General features: G+C 40.5%; 1 protein-coding gene across 8 annotated transcripts in view; it reads right to left on the reverse strand.

Moving 5' to 3' along the window:
- RBMS3 (RNA binding motif single stranded interacting protein 3) overlaps positions 1-26,311 on the reverse strand; it is an 860,635-nt gene that overhangs the window by 584,447 nt on the left and 249,877 nt on the right. For all 8 annotated transcript variants that reach the window (XM_075547116.1, XM_075547121.1, XM_075547113.1 and 5 more), the window contains exon 3: positions 8,027-8,085. In XM_075547116.1, the coding sequence (XP_075403231.1) occupies positions 8,027-8,085 (59 nt within the window). The remainder of the gene's footprint in view (positions 1-8,026; positions 8,086-26,311) is intronic.

A 26,311-nucleotide genomic window follows, 5' to 3' on the forward strand; every position in this document is an offset into this window, starting at 1 on the left:
GTTTTGAGAATGATGATGGCAAGAAATGTACAATTGTGTTTGACACAATGGATTGTGAGAAGCATTGTATGAGGCCCCAAGAAAATGATTTAAGATAAAAGGCCTGGTTGAGTTGAAGTTATTAAATAAATACTCACCAAAACCTGCTAGAAGGTCTATTCCATATAATGGCAGCCCTTCAAGACAGAGCAGAACCACTCCACCTTTTCCTCCCGCAAAGAGGCTCATGGGTTTAAACTGCCAACGTTTTGGTAAGAGCTGAGTGCTTACCCATTGTGCTACAAGGGCTCCATCAATTCTGGTTATAAGATCACCAAAAGAGATTTCAACATATGGAAGGAATCTGAGTTTAGGATACACGGATGTTACCAAAGTGAAAGTCAATAGCAAAGTCAGATAAAGGAATTAGCTGTATACACCGATCAGGAGTGACTTGTGGGATACGTACCGTGGTGGCAGGGTGAATTCCCAACGCACTGGGCTGCTAACCACATGGTCAGTGTTTTGAACCCACCCAGAGCTCCCCAAGAGAAAGAAGAGGCTTTCTGTCCCCATAAAGACTTCCAGTCTCTGAACCCCACAGGAACAGTCACACTCGGTCCTGGAGGGTCACTCTGCATTAGAATTGACCTGATGACAATAACTTTGTTTGAATATGGTTTTGTGACTTAGTGGTAAAGTTGATACTGAAACTGCTTAAAGGAAAACGCACACAAAAAATGCAGGGACATATCACGTACCTCCTATTCTAAAACAGAAAAACAGTTGTCAAGATTAGAACTGTTTCCTATCACTGATGAGGGGTGGGGGAGTGGGGGTAGGGGGTGGGAGATGCGGTGTCACTTAAATCTCATTATTGGAAAATTGAATAAATGTGTTTTTCAGTTCATTTTGCTTCATGGGCTTCTTGCTCCATAGACTGTGAGCCCACCTGGGGAAGGTGCTTATTCTTCTCAAGATGTAATTTCTCAGACTCATAAATTTCACGGAATGTTTATTTTAGTGTGTACCAATTTCAGGAAATAAAAGATACCTGGAAAGGAGCTTTCCATGGTATCTTGTTTCTCCTTCTACTTGCTTTTGTTTCCCCGAGACCAGTTCAGAAAAGGTGTGCTATGTGCGGAAAGAGGGAGCGCTCCACTTACATGTCTGCATTTCACTCGGGGAGCATGTCAGCGACACTGTCAGAACTAATTCGTACCTAAGGGTTGCTTCATAGGCCGTAACGGACCTGCCTAAGAATATGGTAAAATAGAATAAACTACCTTTTGTCCTGGCGCATGGGGATGAACATAGAATTCCACAATCCTGCTCTTGTTATGAAAATAACCTCTTGGTGGGGAGGGAAGATTTTTGAAAAATCAAATTAATTTCAAGTTCAGTCAGCTCTATAGCCTCTAATTTGTTCATCCCTTTGTTGTGAAAAAAATGTATACAGGGTGAGTATAGGACTATTAAACAGATTCATTCCAATCCATATCTTTGCTTGAAACTAGAAATTGTTTCTATCTCTATGAAATGAGTGGAGTATGCAGTTTCCAACACATGAACTCATTTGAAAAACAATGAATGATATCTTTCATGGATGATTTCAGAGCTTCTGGATACTTGTCTTCTGCTTTGATTTTAAGGGCTCAGCGAAATGTTAAGGGTAACATACACTTCCATAAATACAATTCAGCAAGCTTATGACAATAAAGGCAGAAGAGTCTTTCAACGTCATAGAAGCGAGCTGCAGTGCACACTGACTACTCTCTCTTAGAGCCTATGGCTATGGGGCATGGAAACGTTCTGTGGTATAACCAGTACTCATCCCACCCCCTCAGCCTCACACGCAGAGCCTATCAGAAAAGAGAGAGAGAGAGAGAGAGAGAGAGAGAAGGGAAGCCAACCTAAAAAGGCGTGAAAGACAGGGACAGACAAGTCAATTCGTTTAGGATTTACACCATGACTTCAATGGCTGCTTTCATTTACTTGTCCCTGATTTTTAAATTAGTAAATACTCCAGACGCAGGAGGAAAACACTTGGGGAGGGGAAAAAAAACCCCAAACCCCAACCTCAATAAAGCAGAGGAAATCCTTGACTTATATAATCACTCTTACTCCACCCTGATGTTTGAATATCTGAATGAACTGTGCTCTGTTTTTCATTACTCTCCATCTGGAGCTGGGGCCTGCTTTGTTCAGCGATTTCTGGCCATTTTGGCCTGGCGGTGACTGTTTTGTTTTATGTTCCCATATTAGACAGAATGAAAGCTGCCGCAGCCGCCACCCCAGAAAGAACACTCTTGAAAACCAGAGGTTATGTTGTTGAAAGGGTTTCCGATGACCCCCCTGCTGAGCAGAGAAGTGGGCATGTGGATCTAGGGCTGACTATACTTAACTTGCAGGGAAGGGTGGGATGCAGGAAGGAACACAGCTTTTCTTTCAGATTTCAAAATAGACTAATACACCAGGGTCTATTTTCGTTTCTTTTTAAAAAATTTCTGAAGACATTACCTTCTTATATACCTTCTTATACTTCACTAAATACTATCTTATATATAATATGTTGTCTGTACAACAGGTCTTAAAAGTGGAATACTGTCATGTCTTTAAAGAGAAAGAGAAATAAGCCCTGTCTTCATATTATTTAGTTTTAATTTTATAGCCTTAGTCCGGAGGCACAGTTGCAAATGTGTCAGTAGCACGTGTTTCTGAAAAGCACAAATTCAATGTAAGTTCTCTACTGACAAGCTCTGGTGCCACAATGGAACAGGAGACTGCTTTCTATAAGTCAGCCCTTCCCAACCACCAGCTGCTCCTCAGGTGAAAAATCAGGTTTTCTGCTCCTATGAAGATTTAATCAACTCAGTTAGTCATTACAATTACATATGTTAGGTATGAGGAGGGTTCTATTTTATTCCCTTCTGAGAGATGAGAAAACAGGGGCACAGCATGACAAAGTAATGCTCATCCGTTCACACTGGGTAATAAAAGCAATATTCAAATCAGGGATTCTGACTCCAACAAAGCAGCGATAACCCTAGGCAACACTGACTCACAACTATTGAATTTACTCAGTGCCATATCTATTAAACGTATTGTTTTATATTCTCCTATATTAACTTCACATAAAAATCATTTGCCAGGGTTTCACATGGTCTTTAGTTCTCATGACTATAATTCTATACAGTTTAATATGCTCCATGAGTTATTGAATTATTTTTCTAAGGCTAATATTTGGATATTTCTTTTTTGGTTGTTGTTCAGTAAAAACAATAAAAAGATGCCCAGAATTGTGCACATGTGTATTTTATTAATAATTTGGAATAAAATAACTGGAAAATGTTCTCAGTAGGATTATTAGTATCAATGACACATCTATATTTCTCTTTGTAACAGGCTCCACCAGCTGGACATAAGGAACTCTGGTGGCACTATGAACTAGGAATGTTTCCCTCAACGGGGGTGAGCACACAACTACCAACTGCTCCCCGGAGAAGGATGAAGCTGTCTGCTCCCACAAAGATTTACAGCCTCAGACACCACCCGTGGGGTGCTATAAGTCAGAACCAACTCCACAGCAGTGGGAATCACTTTGACAAAATGAATGGGAGACTAATGAAAAAGAAACGAAACGATTTTAATCATAAGCAATGGAAAGTCTATGTTTTATAAGCTTTGTTTTATTGTTTTTTTAATCCAAATGCTATAAACTATCCTTGCAAATTGCTTTAATTTACATTTTCCTGATCATTATCTAACTCCGATATGAGGATACTGTGTGCGCTCTCTCTCGCTCTCTCTCTCTCTCTCTTGTCTACCTCCTCTCCTTCAAGGGAAGGATACTCCTTGCTCTTCTCATGTCATCAAAATCTCCTATGTAAATGCTCCAAATTAAAATGTCATGTCTTCATATTTTATGACCATCTAGTTATTTGTTATTCTCCATGATTTACAAGTCATTGGTATTAGAATCCTTTCTTTCTTCCCAATTACCTTCTAGAGCATTCGCTTTGTCAATAAACACTTAGATGGTATTCTTTACAGCCTATCTTAGTAGTTCTTTTAACTCCTGGAAAGTCTTGTATCTGGACACCCAACCTGAGTCACTTGCCCCCAGGTTCTCATGTTCAACTACAGAGAAGCCTACGAATGTCAGGACTCAACAGGACTGCCTTGTTTTGCCAGGACCCTCAAGTTCCCTGCCTTCCGCAGGGTACTGTCTGAAGACATTTCTGTTACTGTGTATTCATATAAAACCCGTGTGTTTGGTTTCTCTGAAAGGCTTCTGCTTTAGACAGCTCTTTTACTTTATTGGAAACATTTTATCGAGGGCTCTTAGAGCTCGGTAACAAGCCTACACAAGTCTTTTATTATTTTCACGGTTTAACATGTAAATGTTTTCCATATATATAGTTGTTATTGTGTTGTTTCTCCTATTGTAACCATTATGAGAGACATTTTTCCCTACAATGAAATACTCCACATAATGTTCAGTAGATAATTAGTGTTTCCCAATACACATGAAAGTAACGTCAAGTGGTAACTTTCTGACCATGAGAGCGAACCTGTGGGTTATCTCCTCCACAGACCCATTCACATTCACCAAGGCTAATTACAAGCTCCAAGCAAATGCTGAGGCCACAAGGCATGCAGGGGCATTTACATGCATGCAGCAGCTACAAAATCACACTACTTTGTTCACTTGACCCTCCAGGACCCGGGGTCTAAGCAGCACTGTGTTTTTGTTGTGTGTATCCTGCAGGTGAGATTTCAACCCCTGGGGACACCAAGTGGCCCTAGACCATTTTGAGTGCCATTGATCATTTTGAAAGCAGATCACAGAGTTCTGCAGCCTTCAGTCTTTATAAGAGCTAATCACCAGGTCTCTTCTGCGGCAGAGCCATCGGTGGGTCTGGACTGCTACTTTCTCAGTCATCAGCCTGACCCACCAGCAGCTCGGGTACCTGGACAGGCCTGATGCCGTCTCTTGAAATCTCATTTGAGCTGCTTGTCTTTGAAATGATTACGCTGGGTGTTTGCCTGATTCTTTCCCTCATTCCTTCTTTTCTTCTCTGCACCCTTGCTGTCTTCTGTCTTTCCTTTCTTCCTTCTTTCTCTCCTCCTTTCATAGTTACCATTGCCTTTTATGTTTGACCCAAGTGTCTCCGTGCCTCACAGTAGTTTTGAAGCTTATTCCTATGAATAAGAAACATGTCATAGTAACGAGCCCAATATTTTTATTTAAGACATGTTTTTGTGTAATCACACTAATGCGTACATGATAAGAAACACACAGAAAGAGTTCTCCCCAGTGAAACCCATGAGAACCACACTCGACGGATTGCCATGCTTTTATGAGCCTTGCGTGTTTTCTGCATTTGACGGGGTGCGTTCCTGCCACTTTTAGAGCGCTCATGTGGAGGGGAAATAGTTTTGGTTTCTTCCCTGGCATGTTTCCTCTTTACACAGGTTCTGGCTTTCCCAAGTTTTATGATACTTTCTTCTTGTGCCTCCAATCGACAATCAAGCACTGTCATACATACATCCCACTTTGGACATATACGATCCATATGCCTGGAGCTTAAAAGTCACTTTGGAGAGAGAGAATCACGTAGGCAGTCACAAAAGAATGTGTTGAGCAGGTAAGATAGGAATACTCACAGTACTGTCTGCCCAGGTCATAGCTCGGTGCCAAAGAAAACTTGCTTAGAAAATCCTGACAGCCCTTTCTGAGTAAGCTCTTTAAACCCTCACAACAAAGTAAGGCCATGGTAAGAGGTATCTGAATTAATGGAGAAGTGTACATAGAGAAGCAGCCCGATTTATCAGCCCTCCAGGAATTAGATGCGATGAAATCCACTGTGGTCTACGGTTGCCACTTGCTTGTGAAGGCAAAGGTGTGTGCTGATTGGTGCACAATCAACATTATCGACTGTGTGCCTGGACCGCCTCCTTTTTCCCTGGTTGTCCCATAGATCAGGGTTTTTCACCCGGGGGGCAAGGGTGGAGGCGAGCCCTGAAACAACCAGGAAGTGTGATAAAAGCAGACACCTAAACTTTGTCCTGGATTCCGGGGAGAGAGCACAAATGCTTGTCATTGCCAGGAGGGCACTGAGTGCCTTTTAATTTTTTCTGTTTCTTTTGTGAAAGGGGGCAGTAGGCCAGATACGTTAGGAAACTATGTTTTCGGTATTTGTAGGGAGAAGACATGGGAATGGGTTGGACATGTCTGAAAGTGAAACAATGAACCAGGCTAACAGCAATTCTACCTTTCACAGCACTCCTGGTGCCTCCCTTTCGAGTCCCTTCATGGTGCCTGTGTGACTCCTTTGCAAGTTTCCTCCTTTAATATGGATATAAAATCTACATTGAATTATGCCAAATTTGTCAAGATGATTTTTCCAAAATACTAATATGATCGTATCATGTCAGCTCCAAAACCGATTGCGGGATCCATGCTTGATACCGTGCCCGCCAAAGGACAAACAAATCTGTCCGAGAAGAAATATGGCCAGAGGCAAGGGTGGCAAGCCTTCATTTCACATACGTTGGCTATGTTGGCATGAGAGACCTGGGCCTGCAGAAGGACAGAAGGCTTGGTACATCAGAGGGGCAGGGAAAAGAGGAAGGCCCTGGACCACACCATGCATACAACAGGGCTCAGGCGGAGGAACAATTATGAGGATGATGTGAGACTGGCTTACGGCACTTAATAACAACAGCAATAACATGCTGAATACCAGCTGAAGCTCGTGATATCGTGGGGGGACATTTCAATAGGTCCCCAAACTTGATGTTGACCAATTCCCCATCAATATCCTCGCACATGCTTTAAAAATAATCCAGTTATATAGGTCTACTCACTGTTCCTCAAAGACCTAAAATTCTTTTTCTGAATACTAGTGTTTCCAAGTCCCTTAATTCTGCCTCGCCTATATAAACGTCATCTCTCAAAATGCATCTCTATTTCTCTCTTTCACAGTATTTTTTGTGTGCCTACTTATAGGTACTTCCATTACACGCGCATATAAAAGTAAGATTTATGTGTAAATTGAACATTGTCAGCCCAGAAAATACTTTCTTTTCAATAAAAAGTTGAATTACTAGGTGGTAGAAACTATATTTTATTATGATTTATCTGTGAGTATTAATGCATTTCTACTCTTATGGAGCATACAGAAAAAGTAATTTTACTGCAGATTTGAATTTGCCTAAAATGTCTCATGTGGGCTACAATATATTTGGGGTTCTCTTTCCTGATTCTTGAACACATTGCAAATATAGATGAAATAGGGCCATTACTCATATTTAGGATGATGTTGGCTTTCCTGGATTCGTAGACCCAGGATCACAGCAGTGTCTGGGAATGCGAGGATAGCAAATAGCTCAGGGGACAAGAAGCAATCCAGTATTTCAGTAAGAACTGAGCCAGGCAAGAGAGAACATCTAGATTTCACAAATAATTTAATGTAGCCCTTAAAAGAATCTGAGATTCCCAGACATGAAGACACATGAGCCATAGATAGCGTCAAATCACATCAAAAATATTTTCCAAGGGGAGAGAAAAATCTGACTTAATAAGATACCACTGCACAGATCCCGTGAGGAGCATACAGTCAAAACACAGACACAATAGATCCATCAGCAGATTCATTCCTACTCAAGCAATGCTGCTTCAGCTTGAAAGAATTGAGAAATTAAAACGTGTTTTGCATGCCAAACTTTCCCCAAGAGCTCCTCATTTTTATATAGGAAATCAATTTGCATCACCGATGATATCATTCAAGTTAGACAACCCAAAGCTGTTAGGAGGTAATTTAGTTTTATGCTGAAGCAATTTGATACTTGTTCTGATTTGTGATTTTCATTTTGTTTGTTAATGAAAAAAATTAATGAGCAATGTTGCTAGAAATACAACTCATCAAATCATCGACATTATTAAGGAGGCTTGCCATATACTATACGTTACGATCAGGGGGCAGCCTGTGCCCGGGACTCGGGAACAGAAGAGAAGCGGTACAGACGCTTGTACACATACCTTTGCACTGATTTGTGTTTTTGTCGAGAATTGCCTTTGTGGACACTATTTTCCCATACCTAAAAGAGACAGAAAGGGAGAGAAATTTCCATGTTATTATAGTTCCAATGAAGCCCCTTAATGAACACTGGTGCACACGTAGTTGAGCAGTAACAAACCAAGCAAACACGTTCTGTGCTCTCATTTCACACCTGGACGCTCTCTTCACCTGTGCTTCCTGCTAACTCAGGAATGCATTTTCCTACGTAAGCGCTGAGTCTTTACTTAAGAAAAAACCAACTGTCAGGATGTCATAGGTGGCTGACAGGGAATTGCTTGTGACTGTGATGAAATCCAATCCTACCTCCTCAGTCAAGGACACTCACACGAAACGCAGCACCACGCTGCTCTGGATTTCCATTCAACGTTAGTTTTACCCAGTGCTGTGAACTGGGAGAGAGTTCCTCATTTTTTTTCCAACTCCCAGTTGTTTCACCTGTAACAATGAGGGTTTTAATTAAGGTTCCCAATTCAGGATTTGGAAGCAGGTTAGGGATAAATTGAGTTCTAGTAACAGTGGTCCTTGGTTACATGGGCACATTTTCATGACTAAGAATTGGTTCTAAGTTAACTTAGGATAAGGCTTGAGCTTTGGATGATCAGTCTCTGCCACACTGTTGCTGTGATGTGCCTTCCAGGTGATTCCATCTAATAGTAACCTATAGGAATTAGTAGAACAGCCCCATGATGATTTTTTTTGGTGGGGGGGGCTATACATTTTATGGGAACAAGAGCTCAGGGTGTTCCTTCTGCTGAGGAGCTGGTGGGTTTGAATCCTTGGCCTTTCTTTTAACCGTCAAGCATTGACCATTGTGTTACTAGGCCTCCAGTCTGATCCTGAAGGAACTCAATACATATTTTTAGTACAGAAATGAATGCGATAATTTACCCTAACACACTTTGTAGTGCAGTAGTGTCTACCACGAATATCTATATGCACTATGACTACACTTACTTTGTCATCTTTGGGACAGACTTAGAGAAAGTTTCGTTTTTTTAAGTGATGGATACTTTTGGTAAAGGCACCAAGTACCTTGCATCTCTCATTTCCTTGGTACAAATGAATAGGATGAAGTTGAGGTTCCCTAATATTCCCTCATTTGGGGACCAGACCATACTTCTGTAGGAATGTTTGTTTTTTAACATGAGGAATTTTTATTAAACATTTCTAACTTTTAAAAGCACTTATAAGAAATACTTAAAATTACTAGACTTATAAGACTTACACCTATAAGAAATATTTAAAATTTCTTTTAAAATGCGCCAGTTTCCCTACTGCTAAGGCGTTTCCAATAGGCTCATATACACGTAAAACTGGACAATGAATAAGGACAACTCAAGAAGAATTTACGGGTTGGAATCGTGGAGTTAACCAACAATAGTATTTATGCCATGAATTGCCAGAAGAAATAACAAATCTGTCTTGGAAGAAGTACAACCAGGATACTCCATAAAAGCAAGGGCAATGAGTTCATCTCACAGGAATGTCCTCGGGAGTGACCAGTCCCCAGAGAAAGACATCCTGTTTGGGGAAGTAGAGGGTCACAGAAAAAAGGAGAAAGACCCTTATTGAAATGCATTGACGCAGTGGCTGTAAGGGTGAACTCGACCTTGGACCTGATTGTGCTGATGATGCAGAACTGGGGGGTGGTTTGCTCTGCTGTATCCACGGGCACCATGAGTCAAAATCATCTGGAGGGCACCTAACGAGAGCCACCATGAAAACCCACGAGTAATCCTTCTAGCCACAGCTGAGGGATGGTGATAACCTGGTTATCAGACAGAGTATTGAAGAGAAAATAATACAGTCCATCAGAACAATAAATCTAACCCAGCAGTTCAAACCTTGTCATGGAATTTTCTCTTTGATACACTTTGGGCTTGATCTGTTTTTTTAATTTAATATTTCCTTTTTTTGTTTCATATTGGGGTTTATCTCTGTTGCATTTTGTCATTGTAGGTAACTTTCTCAAATCCTCTTTACATGTTTTTTTTTCTGTTTTTCAGTGTATGAAACCAAAGCCAGATAATGAACTTACAGAGACAACAACTAGAATAAATTTATATGTAAGAGGGAGCTGCTATCAGGAGTTCAAGAAAGAAGCGCCACGTTTTGGAACTGACTTTGGTAGCAATTTTACTATACTGCTTGATATAATGAGACTTCAAGCATGGTATCTGGATTAACTCCAAATAAAATGATTTGGAAAAAAATCACTAGTGATGATGGCATCATGTAAATTCATGATGTTTTGCAAATATGAATTGAGCCTTATATTGCTGCCATTAATCCTTTGAGGGATGTGATCCAAGTTGCAGCCTGATAGTGATTCTGATTGGAACTGAGGTACTGGCAGTTGATGATGGATCTGTTCAGGGACATTTTGACCAAGCAAAGGGGTCCAGGGCAATGCCACATGTCCCCTAAAAGCTCGTCCTTTGTCAGGGTCTGCCAAATCTGCGATGGGGCTTTCCCACGCTGAACTAACTGAACAGATCTTTAAAGGACATTTCAAGTACTTTTCAATCCCTGATATCATTGCATTTCCTGTATCATTATAACTTTCCAGTCAAAGGATGCTACCAAATGAATTTTTCATTAGTTCTTTATATATAAGGAAAGCTTGGTCTTAAACCAATTAAATTATTTGCTAAAGTTACAACAAGGACTTTGATTTGGGACTGAAAACTCTACAAAGGGCTTGATTATCATATGTTGCCTCAGAAAAGCCACACACACACACACACACACACACACACACACACACGCATGCACACACGCACACGCACACCAAATTTTCTGATCCAATCAACCTTCAAAGAATTGGTATTAGACTCAGGTATATTGGCTTAAAAACAAACTGTGTTACTAACCTTGCATGGTTCAAATCGCAATTCTTCCTAGGTGTATTTCCCTCAGCTAAATGGCATCTGTTCTTTGCATCATTGTTCATTTCCACAATTGAAGATTATTGTATGTCCCTCATAGAGTTGACGTAGGAGCCAAATGTGGTTTATTTTAAGTGCTGAGAACATTGGTTGGCACAGAGTAAGTGCCCATTAAATGCACGCTCTTCTTCCCCTTACTTTCGCCCTTGAATCTGCTATTGAAAAATGTCTAATCCTTGGCATTCCCTGAGTCATATGTGACTTGAAAGGGATTCTGGCCCTAATGAGAGTTTTAACATTACTTTGACTCTCAAAATTTCCCACCTAGAAAGCTGGCAAGAAAAATGAACCCCAACAGGTTTACATTCTTAATTTAGTTATTTTTTACAGTCACGGAATATATTGACTATAGCCACATTATACTTAAGCTTCAAGTGCTAGTAGGTTCAAAACATTCATTTTATATTAACAAGCTATTACCTCACTCGATCATCATATAATTTCACTCTCCCCACATCTCTCTCTCTCCTACACACACACACACACACACACACACACACACACACACACACACACACACACACTTTTTCCCAAAGCTCTTTCATCGCCAAATTTCTATTTGGTAAAATTGCCAGAAAAATGAAATCCGACTTGAGCAGTCTCTTCAGTAGACACTGGCTTAACATAGGTGTAGCCATATCTATTGCCAAGCAGTGAAACTGGCTCTGGGCTTTGTAAGCAATAAGTACTTGTAAAGCTGTATGTGTTTTAGAGAATATTGTGGATTTGACAGGCTGAGCTTCTCACGACTATACCCATAAATATGACTTTGTCGAAGGAAATAGAGCATTCCTTTACAGATAGCATTAATTAGGATATCCATATTATAGTAGAGAAGGGTGTGTTCTAATCTCTTCTGAATGATGTCTTGTTAAAAAAAAGCCAAAAAGTTGCTTACAGAGGGCAGACAGGCACTATGAGGCGAAGAAGTGGATATGATGCTGCTCTGTGAATCGGCATTTAGCCAAGACATCTTACACTCTTCTGCTCTGTTTCCCTGCAGAACTTCAGGTGACCGCATCGCAATCGGGACGGCACAACTCAGCCGAGGATACTTGCTGTCAGAGAGCAGACATGCGGCCTGCAGCGGAGTCCCCATTTGTTCTCATTTTCTGAATATGCTAAGGATTCATGATGAACAAATACACCATTGCCGTTTCCCTTTGGAAGTAAAGAGTAATGTATCTCTCCAAAGGAAGGACCTAACTGAAAAACTCACTGCCAGTGAGGTGATTCCAACTCACGGCAATTCGAAAGTCCACAGTAGGATTGCCCCTGTGGGTTTCAGAGACACTAAATCATGGAAGCAGAAAGCAGTATCTTTCTCCTGTAGAGCGGATCATGGGCTTGAACTGCTGATCTTGGGGTTTGCCGGCCAACGTATAACCCATTCCATCACTGGGGCTCTGCCAAACAATAGCTGCAGTTGGTGTGGTAACGCGCCCCTCCAAACAAAGAGAACCTGAGGTTTTGTCACATAGACTAGACTGCCTCCAGAAGACCCCTTCACCCACGGCCAAGCCTCAAACATGGTTGACCACTTGCTCCAGGGAGCAGATTTTGATGGACAAGGTCCATTCTGTCTTCTTGGAATGCTAGCTTTCCATCAACACTCCCCCTCTCTTTTCCACCCCTTTCACATGAATTGCCTCACTCCCTTTGCATAAACAGATTGATCTTAAAGAGGCACAATTACGCCCCAGGTCACCTGCTGCTACCAGACCAGGAGGCAGGCACTGGCCAGTCCTTCTTCAAAATCCTCCTAAAGAACTGACACGCATGGTAACCTGATTTGAATTTAACCTCCCCAATATTGTGAGAAAATAAAAATGTCCTTTAAACCCAGTTACTTTATAAGAATCTTGTTATGCCAGCCCTAGGAAACAGACAGAGCAGAAGGAGGGGGAGAGAAGATCGGAGAAACCTTTCTTTCACCAGGAAGTGCCATTAACAGAGTACATGAGAGGTCAACACTGAGAAGAACATTCACAGTGTTTACAACCATCGCACATCAACCCTTGTGACAACATTCCTTCCTAATTGGTTTCAAAAGCTACTCCTTAAATGTTTGCATAGGAGCCTGCTAAATTAAAATTTAGCTACAGCTGAAAGAGGAAATTTAAAATGATCCATTTCATTGGGGAATCCCACAGATGATGGGACTTCTTACTTATAGAGGGACATCACCTTAATATATGGATATTACGAAATTTCACCTCCTTCATGAAATGTAGTCTGTACAAAATGGCTATAATTTTGGTTAGACAGCTCAATGAAGCCAACTATTACTTATTACAGGAAACCTTTGTGAGTCTTTGGGAAACCTTCTTCTCATGGGAAACCTTTGTGAGTCTCTTTCTCTCTAATATATTTATATATACATATATTAGAAAGTATTAAGGTATTATTATATAGAGAAAAATAGTACACACACACAGGAGGCAGCAAATTGTGCTACATCTTGACTCCATGTGCTTAATCACATTCTGGGAGAGATTTTCTAATAGTACGAAAATCTAACCATCAATACGATGTATCTCAGGGTACTTTACAGTCTCTACTCAGAATGGCTTCATAGGGATTTCATTTCTTGGCTCAGTTATAGCATTCTATATTAACACTTATTTTGCAAAGGTAGAATCTGCTTCAGACAAGGGAAGGTACTTAATGGAGCAGCAGTCACAGTTCATGTCTGAACTCTCAGTGATAACAAGGTACGTTCTGCATGGCTGGGGCTCTATCCTCCATGCTCTGCAAAGTTGACGACCGAAGGAGGTAAATAAAGTTTAGATTTTGTTTTAAAGGCTCAAAAAAACATAACAAAACCCACCAGTATAAGATACCTGGGAAGCATTACATTAAATCTCTCCCTGATGATTTGTGGAAATATGCTAATAGACTAAAAACAAATATACAGACCTAAATTTACATTATATTATTCATTCTGAGTAAAGGAAGATCGGACATAAAGATACTTTTAAACTGAAATTATCTCACGTACTTACTCTTCACCTTCTAAAGGGTTCTAAGAAGCCTGTGAATCTCCAAAAAGCCTTTCTACCACAAAGCCACCCAGGAGTGGAAAACAAACGCGTCTGTGAGAGAAATATCTGTACTGACCCACGCAGATGATGCCTGAAAGTAGACATCTGACTGTGGCCCTGTCTGCCTCCTGGCTCCGGAAGCTTTCAGATAACCCAATTCCTTTCTCTAGGCTTCTAGAAAAGGTAAACTACGATGAAGAGTCCAATCCTCTGAGAGTTAGAATGTAGTGAGAAGTAAATAAATAAACAGAACATATTTTGTGCCTTTTTTTGGCAAAAAAATCTGCAATTGTATATCATATCAACATGTTCCCCCACTATCCTGACTGTAAATACCTAACCTACAAACAATCTCTCTCTCTTTCTCTCTCTCTCTCTCTCTCACATACACACACACACACACGTATGTAAGTACACACACCAAAGAGTGTTGTTACTACAGATTCCAGCCCCCACATTCAGTGAGTTTTACTCCAAACACAATGAGTTTGAATATGGCTCTGCAGCGAATCAATGGCTGCAAACAACTTCTCTCAGTAATATACTAGTTGGTGAGTCTGAATGTACTCAATAACCGGGGGGTTGTTTGTTTGTTTTTGTTTTGTCTCAAATAGGGCGTCCAATTAACACAGTGGCTTCTAAGGAGACCTACTGTACCCGTTACATTTAAGGTAGAGATGTTTGCCCAGAAAGTTAGGGAAGTATTCTTTGGGATCCCTACAAGATCATTATCATATATATTCTTAAAGAAACAGGATGATCACAGGGGATTATGAAGTTATCAGAAAATTGAAAACTACATAGGTGAGAAAAAGGACAGGTAAATTGTTTTAAGGATTTTATTTTTTCCACCACAACAATGTATTTGCGCATTCTTCCAGGGAGCCAAGGCTGTCTTTTAAGAATTTTGTTGAGCAAAGTGACCACATCTATCTTACAATCCTGATCTTGCCTACTCAGAATACTGTTCTCCCAGTTCAAAGAAAATAAAAAAGGCACGCACACTGAGTCCCCTAAGGATGCCAAAACTTTGGACACACAGGACAACTGGGGAAGGGCTCGAGAGATGGAACAGTTACCTTCAAAAGTTCATAGGCTAAAAATGATACTTTAATAGTTTGATGTTACTGATAATCAAGTTTTGTATAATTTTAAAAATTTCTAAAATGTTTTAGTATCTTTTCATTTCAATCCCCAACACAAATTGTTTGAAACATACACACACACACACACACACACACATATATTTTGTAGACATCAGGGAGCACCCCCAAAAAAACAGAATAAAAATATCCACTGGGCGAGGTTTCCATAATATGCCTTTTCCCCACTAGGTGAGCATTGAGCAACTCACTCTAAATGCGCCCAGTGGTGTCGCCAAATAAGGGTCTCTATGGTCACAGTGAATTTTTTTCATAAATGTAGTTTCACTCTAACCTCATTTTCTGTAATGGTTGACTAAGGGAACAGCTTGCAGCTGTGAAATTCTGTTTCCTGCTGGGAAAAATTGCTGCAGAAGCTGTTGAGATGTTGCACACAGCTTACTAGGACACGATGGGAAAACTTCAAGTGTCCGAGTGGTTTTTCTCCTTTCAAGAAATGTGAAATGTCGACTGATGACAAACCTCATTCTGGACATCCTTCAACTTCCTGAACAGAGGAAATGTCAACAAAATCTGTGCCCTTGTGCTCAAAGAACAACATCGGAGCAGTGAAGAGAAGGGGACGTTACCTGGGTTATCTTGGAGTTCCGTCAAGCAAATTTTCATGGAAGATTTGGGAATGAGAAGGGTCCCTGCAAAACTTGTGTCTCAAGTTCTGACTCACCAGCAAAAAAGAGCGCTGACTGGAAACAGGCCATGCTTTGAAGGAACCACTCCAAAGCTACTCAGACTTTTCCCCCAAGGTCATTACTAGTGACAAGACATGGTGCTATTCTTATGACCTTGAAGGCAAAGATCAATCAAGTCAGTGGAAGACGCTATCATCACCTCGCCACCTCCCCAAAAAAGATTATCAAGTGAAATCAACAATCAAGATGATGCTTTTGAGTTTTTGATGTGCAGGAAAATATGTATTTGAAGTTAATTCCACCAAGCCAGGCTATTAATCAAGCTTTCCACAAAGAGGTTCTGAAAAGACTGTATTACAATGTGCAACAAAAAAGGCCTGATTTGTGGCAGATGGTGGGGTGATTTTTCCACCACAACAATGCACCTGCTCATGCAGGCATCTCAGTGTGTCAATTTTTGGACAAAAACAGCATGCCTCTCTTGTGCTAGGCACCGGAATCACCTAACCTTGCTCCATGGGACTTCTTTTTGTTTCCACGAATGCAGGGGCCATGAGAGGACAGCAATTTGATGACATAGAAGAGGTAAAGAAAAAAGAAGTGGAGGCGCTGTCAGCACCCAAACAGATGAGTTTGAAAAATGTAGCCAAGGATGGACTCACAGGTTTGACAAATGTATTAAGTGTAATGGAGCCTATTAGAAGGTGATACAGTTGTTTTGTAAAAAAAAAAAAAAAGTAAATACATAGCTTTGAAAAATAAATTCTGGGTGTGGGGGGTTGGTACCTCCCCATACCTGCCGTGTGTGTGTGTGTGTACATAAAATCTGGACAACAAATAAGGAGAACAAGAGAAGAATTAATGCAATCAAGTTATGGTACTGGCAAAGAATATTGAAATTTCATGGGCTGCCAAAAAGGGAAACTAAACTGTACTGGGAGAACTGCAGTCAGAAAGTTCATTAACAGCTGGGATGGTGAGACTTCATCTCATGACCTTTGGGAATATTCTCATGACCTTTGGGAATCTAAGAGGCACCATGCGTGGTAGAGGGTCACTGAAAAAGGGCACGGCCCTGGACAAGATAGGCAGACACGCCGGCTGCAACTACGGGCTCAAATACAATTGTGAGATGGCACAGGAGTGGGCAGTGCCTCTTTCTCTTGTACATAGCATTGTTCTGAATTAGAACTCACTCAAAAACGCAGACCTGCAGACACGCTACATCCTAATGGTCCCAGAACAAAACAAAGCAAAATAACTGCCACTGACTCACAGTGATCTTCCAGGGCAGAGCAGAATTACTCCGTGGGCATCCATTGCTGTAAATACGGACGGGGCCTGAAAGCCCCATCTTTCAAGCTGCTGACCTTGCAGTTAGGAAGCCAACACACAGTGCACTAGGTGATCAGCCCACTCCTTCTACAGCCCCCCAAAACAAAAAGCAATGGAATCAACTCTGGCTCATAGTATTGCGAAAAGGTAGGGTAGAATTGTTCTGGAGTCACTTGTGGCTCACAGTGACCCTATACTTAGGGTAGAACTGCTGCAGTACATTTCCAAGACTGCACATGTTACAGTAAGGAAGGCCTCCGGGTCTCCCATGGAACAGCCGGTGGTTTCTAGCTGCTGACCTGGATGTTGGCAGTCCAACGCGCAATCCACTGCGCCAACAGAGTTCCTACCCTATCAGTAGAGCGCTCTGTAAAAATCTGTCTAATAACTGGGCTGTTTGCTCGCATAAACATTTACAGTCTAGGACACCCACAGGGAGTCACTGAGTCAGCACTGACTCCATGGCAGGGAGTTTACTTTTTTTTTAATCCATTTATTATATTTTGAGTTTTCACAACTTACTTTTATAGATTTATATATTGTCTATCAACTCTTAAAAATATGTCAATGAAAGTTTTATATGCAGTACTTAAAACAAATAGCCAGTTCTACCTGGCCTTTATTCTTATTTGTAAACAGCATTTGAATCTGACTACATTTGTTTGTATACTGATTACTCAATATACAAACTTAATTTAAACTAATGGCATATTTTACCTTCATGAGTCGAAGAGAAACTAGAGATATTATAGGTCTACTCTTCATGAATTTTGAAGTCAAAATTGGTGGGATCTTTTTATAAAAGGAGAGTAGAGGGTGAGTGGTTTGGAAAGGGTGAACTGATTACAAGGATCTACATGTGACCTCCTCCCTGGGGGACGGACAACAGAGAAGGGGGTGAAGGGAGATGCCGGATAGGGAAATATATGACAAAATAATAATCTATAAATTATCAAGGGTTCATGAAGGAGGGGGAGCAGGGAGGGAAGGGGAAAAAAGAGGACCTGATGCAAAGGGCTTAAGTGGAGAGCAAATGCTTTGAAAATGATTAGGGCAAAGAATGTACAGATGTGCTTTATACAATTGATACATGTATATGTATGGATTGTGATAAGAGTTGTATGAGCCCCTAATAAAATGTTTAAAATAAAAGTTCATTTTTAAACTCTGTTGTTGAATCAACCATGGTGTATAGTTATTCAAAAATACATGGCAGACTCTCCAGTCAAGTTACTCTCAGCTAATTCATTTCACTTTCCATTTGCATTGATACCAGACTAGGAAAAGGTGTCATGTTTATTTAATGGATGAAACATTATCATTTAAAAATTGTGTTTGCCTAATTTTAGACACTTCATTCATTTCTCGGCGTTTTGGGGCGATAAAGCAGTTTATCTTTTACTTTAGCTGGGATGTGATGGGTGTGCTTCTGGGAAACACATACCACCTATAATATAAGATCACAGCCCACTTACACCCTGAAGCATTAACAAGTTTAATCAACCACAAAGGGTTAAAATCATGCACAATCTCTTTTTCAAGCAAGGCCTGATGAGCTCTGAAGAAGGAAGCAGAATACTTTAATTATCTTTCATGATGATACTCAAAATCACTGCCTCAGTCTTCCAATCATTTTTATCATCCAATATTTGTGATATCAGTTGCCAAGAGATACCGAGGTTAGGGAGATAAATAAGTAATGCAGATTCTGGTTGTTGATTGTGGTATGGGTATTCTCTGTCCAGAAATGAATGAACTCTTAAATCATGGCTTTGCACAAAATAAATTTCATAAGATGACTGTAGAACCCAAACCATATATTTTGAACATACAGCTTGGGAACGGCACATTACAAAAAGCAACAAGTAAAAGAAAACTGTCTATGTAACTCAAAGCCAAAGCCAACCCAATTAAACAGGAGCAAATAATTTGAATAGATATAAATAATTTGGAAATAATATATTCACTTGGTCAATCGGTACCTGAAAACATTCTCAAAATTTTAGTCCTTACCAAAGGGCAGATTCACTGCCATTATGTTAACCCCAACTTATAAGGACCATATAATCTGACCCATATAATTGCTGAGGCTGTAAACCAGGTGTTTTAACCACTATGCCACCGGAGCTCCTCCTTAGTCATTTCAAACTCATTGCTCTCAAGTAATTACTAGTCATAGTGACCCTTTATGAGAGCAGGGTGCCTCATCTTTCTCCCACAGAGCAGCTGGTGGGTTTCAGTCTACAACCTCGTGGTAAATCATCCATTGCTTACCAAATGGAGGCTTTAAGGCTCCTTTTTAAAAATTCAAGAGAAAATTACCTCAAACCACAATGAGAAATCACATAATTCTTTGTAGGATGGTTCTTATAAGAAAAAAAATGGGATAGGATAGGTGTTGATGAGGATATCAAGAAATTAATCCATTATCGGTAAGATAACAAAATGGTGCAGTCATTCTGGAAAACCATTTGACGGTGTCTCAGAAAGCTAACCATATGGTAACCTGTAACCCAGTAATTTCACCTCTCAGTAGATACTCAGAAGCCTTGAAAACTAGAACTTAAGTAGATACTTTCCACTGATGTCCATTTCGGCACTATTCACATATGTTTATCAACAGGAAAAAGTGTAAACAAAATCAGATATGTATATAAAATGGAATATTACTTCACCATCAAGAGAAAAGAAGTTCTGACATGTGATTCTGCATGGATGAACTTTGAGAACATACACAGTGAAATAAGTCCGACACTTCAGGGCAAATATTATATAATCCCATTCATAAAAATAGCTACACTAGGCAAATGCATGGAGACCAAAGGGACAGGTGGGATGAGTGAAAGGGGAGTTATTGCGTAAAGAGTGCTAGATTCCTGTTTGTGATCTTAAAATAAATTTATACACTGACCTGAAAGAAGAAACAATGTATTTCATAGTGAACTGTTTTGCTTATTCTTAAAAAGTAGAAACAAGTATTTTTAATTGGCTATTTTCCCCCTTTCTTCAACCCTACTTCTTTGAAGATACCATCTTAAATTCTCTTAGTTAAAAAAATTAATTTTCTTTTGCAAATTATATAAATGATAAAATATCTGCTATTTACCCATTTTCACATGTGCAATTTAATGACCTTAATTCCCCTCCTTAAGTTGTACAGCCGTCATGATCAACATGGAGTTAGAGTGCTGCATGTAAAATCTCAGCTACTCTGACAACGGTTGCCAGTCTTCCCTGGGTCTCATGCTTTCTTGAAGGACTTGTTGAAAAGGAGATTCAGTAGTTAAGAGGAAGGTCAAGAATGTGCATTTGTCACCGGGGACCAGATTATGCAGGTATTGTGATCTCCAGGTTATACTCTGAGAAGGACACACAAATTATTTATTATCTGAAACTCCAAAGAACGCGGTGGCTTTCTGCAGACTTGGAGAACTGCTTTGAGAACTAAAAATATTTGTTTTGTTTAATGAGTCTTCATGACAAAGGCAGATGATTTTTTTCAGTTTTGTCGACAGTCTTCCTTCAATATAGTGAGAATTCACAACGCAAGAATGTGTTGTCCTGACTCACCTTTTAGAAAGTCCACAGGAAACCTGTGAGCGATGCCTACACAATGCCGATCCTTCACTGGAAATAGAGTTGATACTTAGTGAACTGATTGTATTGAAGGACTAATCTAATGAGAAAAATTGGTAAGTAGATGATAATCAGGATCTAGTGATTTTTATTGATGATTTAATTAATAATTTGTGTGAATTTTGAGAAGCAGATCAAAATGATATTTTTAAAATATAAACTTAAAAAAATTTCAATGAGTGGCTAGTTCTCAGAATTAGTAACTTTAAATAGTACATTAACTTATGTAGTTTGAGTAAGTAGCTTGCCCTCTTCAGCAAAATCTAGTGAGAAAGGGATTTCCATGCCAGCATGTTTTTAAATCACATCTTTCTAAAGCATTTTTCCATAAGCAGACTAAACACACCACACATGCTTAGCAGCCTTTAATACACAATCTGCAGAATAGACCTTAGAATCATTTATTACGGACTTGAAGCTGTGTTCTACCACCATGTGGGACCAATAACTCAATCCCTCAGCACCTGTTTCCTGATCTCTTCCCCAACTGCTGTTACTGCTAAGCCATGTTTTCTATAGTGACTGGAAAGAGGCAATCAGTGTGGTGAGTGTCAGAACTCCCAGGCCAATGTGTGCCATTCCCTCCTTTCTCTTGGATTTCATCAGACGCTGCCGAGCTACCTGCTCAATTTGTTCTCCAGGTTCAGCTACAATAATGCTGCCTCCTCTACTTTCCTTGATGCAGGGGAGAACTGCCCAAACAGCAAGCAAGCAGAGGTTTATTTGTGCTTACTTACTATTCTGCAGTGAACAATTTCACAGTAGTTTCAAAGTATATATTTTTAATGATAGTAACACTATTATTCACAATGACCTGAACTTAAAAAAAAAAGGTCTGGTCTCATCAGCACTAGAATGGGTCTGTTTTGATGCGCTAGTATAATAGAAGGTGATACACAAAATAATGGAACGGTTGCTACATATATCTATGAACATCATAGAATACTCTTGCCAAAAGATGCCAGATGAACGAGTTCATCCTGGTATGATTCCATTTACATTAGGCTCAGAATCAGATAAAACTAATAAATGGTGAGATTTGTTAGATTAGTGATTAGGGGGATATAATTAGTGACTGGGAGAGTCACAAAGTGGCTTTGGGTTGCTGTCAATGTCGGTTTATCTGGGCAGTAGGCCTATGGGTATTTATGCTGTTGCTGTTAGTTCTTGTTGGGTCAATTCTGACTCATGGTCAACCCATGAATTAGAAGAAAATGACTCACCCTAGGATGTTCAAGACAGTGATCTTTCATTTTTCTTAAAAAAATGTTTCTTCTCGTTCATTAGGTGAAGGTTTAACGAATAATTTTCCTATGTATAATTCATGCATATTTTGTTTCAGGTCATTGATTGTAATCTCTGCATTGTAACATTGCTTATTTCACATTGTTCCTGCCAACACATCTTTGAAGTGATTTAAAAACAAAAGGGTGATTAGAAATAAGCAAGCAAACACAGGAAAGCCCATGTTTTCCTCGCTTCCTGGGGATCCTATCGCTGTTGTTAGGTATCATCCAGTTGACTACCACCCATAGTGACCCTGTGCAAATCAGAGCAAAACCCGCCCAGACCTGCACCATCCTTACAACTGCTCCTACTCCTGAGCCCATGGCAGCAGCCACTACGTCCCTCCATCTCATTGAGGGCCTTCCTCTCGTTTGCTGTCCCTGCACTTTACCAACCACGATGTCCTTCTCCAGGGACTGATCTCTCCTAAAAGTATGTCCAAAGTATGTGAGACGAAGACTTGCTATTCTGGCCTCCAAGGAGCAGTGTGGTCATACTTCTTCCAAGACAGACTGCTTCATCCTACTTTCAATTTTCTTCTCCAGCACAATTCAAATGCACCCGTTATTTTCTGGTCTTCCTTATTCAATGTCAAACTTTTACATGCATATGATTCAATGGAAAACACCATGGCTTGGGTCAGATGCAGCTTAGTCCTTAAAGTAACATCCTCGCTCTTCAATACGCTAAAGAGGTCTTGTGCAGCGGATTTAGCTAATGCAATATGACGTTTGCTCTCTTGACTGCTGCTTCCATGGGTATTGATAGTGGACACAAGCAAGACAAAATCCTTGACAATCTCAAACTTTTAATTCTGCAGGAAGGTTATATGGGTTTTGGGAAAAGTCATATACCAGTCATACCTAGAAATGTAATCCTTGATGTGGTAAAAAATGAGAACTTGTTCACTATAGATTAGTAAATTAGTACAAATCAGTCCATGGTTACCATGCCGATGAGGTAACCCACACAACCTAGAGACTTTCTTTTGCCTCCTTAGCCTTCCACCTGTACACCCTGGTCTAGTTCAATGCTTCAGGCTCCCCAACTTATCACCATTCCTGGCCTTCAACCCAGAAGCTGATTTTTCTTGATCCGCCACACCATTAGCCAGGCACCCATTGGTTCTCACTGTTATCAACTCCTTGTTTATTTACCCAGGATTGATGTGAAGAGTAACCCACTACCCAGACCATTTTGTCTTCAAGTGCCCAATTATCTCTATATATTAAGACATGTTTCTAGCTTTTATATTTGATATTTTAATGATTCCCGTTTAGACAGATGTCATCTGGTCAGAGAAGTAAGGTCCTCCTCTTTGAAGCCCTTTGTATCTCCATCCAAAGTTTCTTCAGCTAACACTTACTTGTATAAAACTTTCTAGAAACCTCTGGAAAGACCAGTTAGTAGAAAAAGAACATTATGTTTGGCAAAATGAAGGGTCAGGAAAATGATGCGACGAAATGGATGGGGACTCAAAGGCAATTTAAAACAACAGCAATAGGTGAGTCCCTATTCTAAGCCCTCTAAATAAACCAATTTATGTCTATCTTCACCACAACCTAATGAGGATGGTACTATTATGACAGGTTCATTTGATCAATGAGGACAAAAAGAAGACAACCACCTAAATAGCTTTCTTAAATTGCACCGTGACGAAGGAGCAAAAACCAGACCCAAACCCAACAATTTGGCTTCAAAGCTTGTGCTGCAGCTCCACGTCCATATGTTGTGCGTGGGAGCCAGCGCCTGCAGCCCTCCTATCACTGAAAGCAAGCTACGGCTCCTGTTTGTCTCTCCTCCAGCTCCCATTCATCACTACCATGAAGTGCCTTTACTTCCTTATACATCACTGACATTTTTACAAAAGTTAAATGGCATTGCCACTGTCAGTGCTCCTTGCCCTCTCTGAGCTGGGCTGTTCGGGGACCCTTGTGCTCTGTCTACGAGCTATCACCAGGTGTCCTTGTTTTCATTCGGACTATTCTGGAATAACCGACCTGCCTCTGCTCCCTCCGCCTTCTCATCAGCAAAGGTTTGCTTTGCTCCTAAACATTGCCTTGTATTTACTGGAAGAGTACTATCTCCTAGAATAGTCAACAACAGCTCCTGAAAATGCACAATCCACCTACACCGCACGTGTAACCTAAACCAATAGCTGATATTTCACGTTGATGACAAGCAGAGTCTATTTTGCCCATTCAGTTATCACAATGCCCCCCAGACCCAGGCATGGTGTCAAGATGATCATGGACTCTGCGGTATTCTTCAGAGTTGCCCAGAACTCCAGTGGACGCAGGTACCACAGCTTGTTCATCCTTTGATGGGCACTTAGGTGGTTTCCACCTTCTTGGCTATTATGGCATAGATATGCCCATGTCTCCTTGTGTCACTGCTCATATATCTTTTGAATATATACTTGAGTGGGATGGTTAGATCATAAGGTAGTCTATAATGAGCTTTCTCATGAAGGGTCATACTGTCTTCCACAGTGCTTATACCATTTTAAAATCCCACCAGCTATGTATGAGAGTTCCACTCTCTCCACGAGTGAATCAGATTCTGTGTTTTTATCATTTCAATTGTTTGCACCGGAAAGAATTATTATATAACCTTATTATAGTTTTAACTTGAATATTTGGATGATTTATATACATGGATAAAACATTTATCAGTAAGATATTAATTTTTCCAAGTTTTATTGGCATGGAATTTACATATCATATAATTGAATAGTTCCACCATATCAAGGGGAATTGTACAATCACCACCACATCTATCTTAGAGCATCCCCCACCCCCAGTTACATTCCCTTTAAAATGAGTTGTGCACAAATGATCATTTCTAGTGCTTCTTCTACCAGTCCACCCTCTTTATTTGCTCCTGAAATCCCCTCGGTTGAGAATATCTTTTCATGTAGTTGTGACTGCTTTTGCTGAATAGACATATAAATCCAGGGACACGCAGATACTTATAAGAAAGAGCTTTATAAAAATGAGTAATTGTATATTAAGGAAACATCCCACCATAGTCCAGATCAAGTACATAAACCAGTAATACCCCATAAGTCCAATACCAGCTCATAAATCCTTCTTCAGACTCACACAGCCCATCTATGATGCAAACTTCAGGATGATCACAGGCTAGTAGCTGTAAAGTCTTGTGGATCCAGTGGCATTGGAAGCATCTCCAGGGCAGGTCTCAGAAAGTCTCAGAGTGGCTTGTCAACAGGAAGGTGAAACAGAGAAAGTGTGTGTGGCCCACCTCCAGGGCCAATGAGAGGAAGTTCCCAGAATCCTCATGAGGAGGCAGGCCGTACACACAAGGAGGTATTATCACTTAATTTTCAAGAGATGAATTATCTGAATGCCCCCTCCCCCATGTTGTTCATGTCAACAATCAATCGGAATCATGTGGTTGTCTGGGTTCCATGTTTTAAAAATTCAATCTGATTTGTAATTAGCAAAATAATAAGAATCTGTAACAAGTTAATAGGTGAGGCTGATTCTCTTGGTCCAAGGGCCACAGTTGGAGAACTTTTGCAATTACTATATCTTTCATTACCATGCTTACCACTTTCTTTTATTTGTGTTCCAGTCTCATTTCCTCCTCTAGATCTGACTGTTTTTTCAAATGTCAGTTCAAAATGCTCAGAAAGAGCTATTAGAGTGCTTCCCAATGAATAGAGAGGTCTGAGGGGCTAGCCCAAATCCCAATTACATGAACAGTCACCTTCCCCCCAGAAGAATTTACTTCAGAGGACAGCACTGAAACTATAGCTCAGGGAGAGGGGCATGTCTGATCAGAGCACACAGGAGCAAATGAAGGAGGAGGAAGAGAGGGTGGAGCACATCCTGGCCCACCAAGCCTTGAGTATGATATCTACGCTCAGATTAGCCAATGCACAGAGAGGACTATATGGCCAGCCCCACTACAAGACACGACATCCCTAACTTACACGACATCCCTAACTTACCCACAGCCCTACAGGAGACAACACTGGAGGCACAGTGTGGGAATTGCCACAGCTCTGAGCCCACCACACTAAGGCAAAACACTAAGGGCGTGCAACAGAACAGCAAGGGGAGCATAGCAAGGAAGTCCCCAAGGAATACCAAAAAATAGACTTTAGGGTCAGGGCGGACAACCTATCAGATTAGACCAGAAAACACTCCTAAAGGTCAACAAGCAGACCTGGAAATA

The sequence above is a fragment of the Tenrec ecaudatus genome, chromosome 4 (assembly GCF_050624435.1).
Source record: "Tenrec ecaudatus isolate mTenEca1 chromosome 4, mTenEca1.hap1, whole genome shotgun sequence".
NCBI lineage: Eukaryota > Metazoa > Chordata > Mammalia > Afrosoricida > Tenrecidae > Tenrec > Tenrec ecaudatus.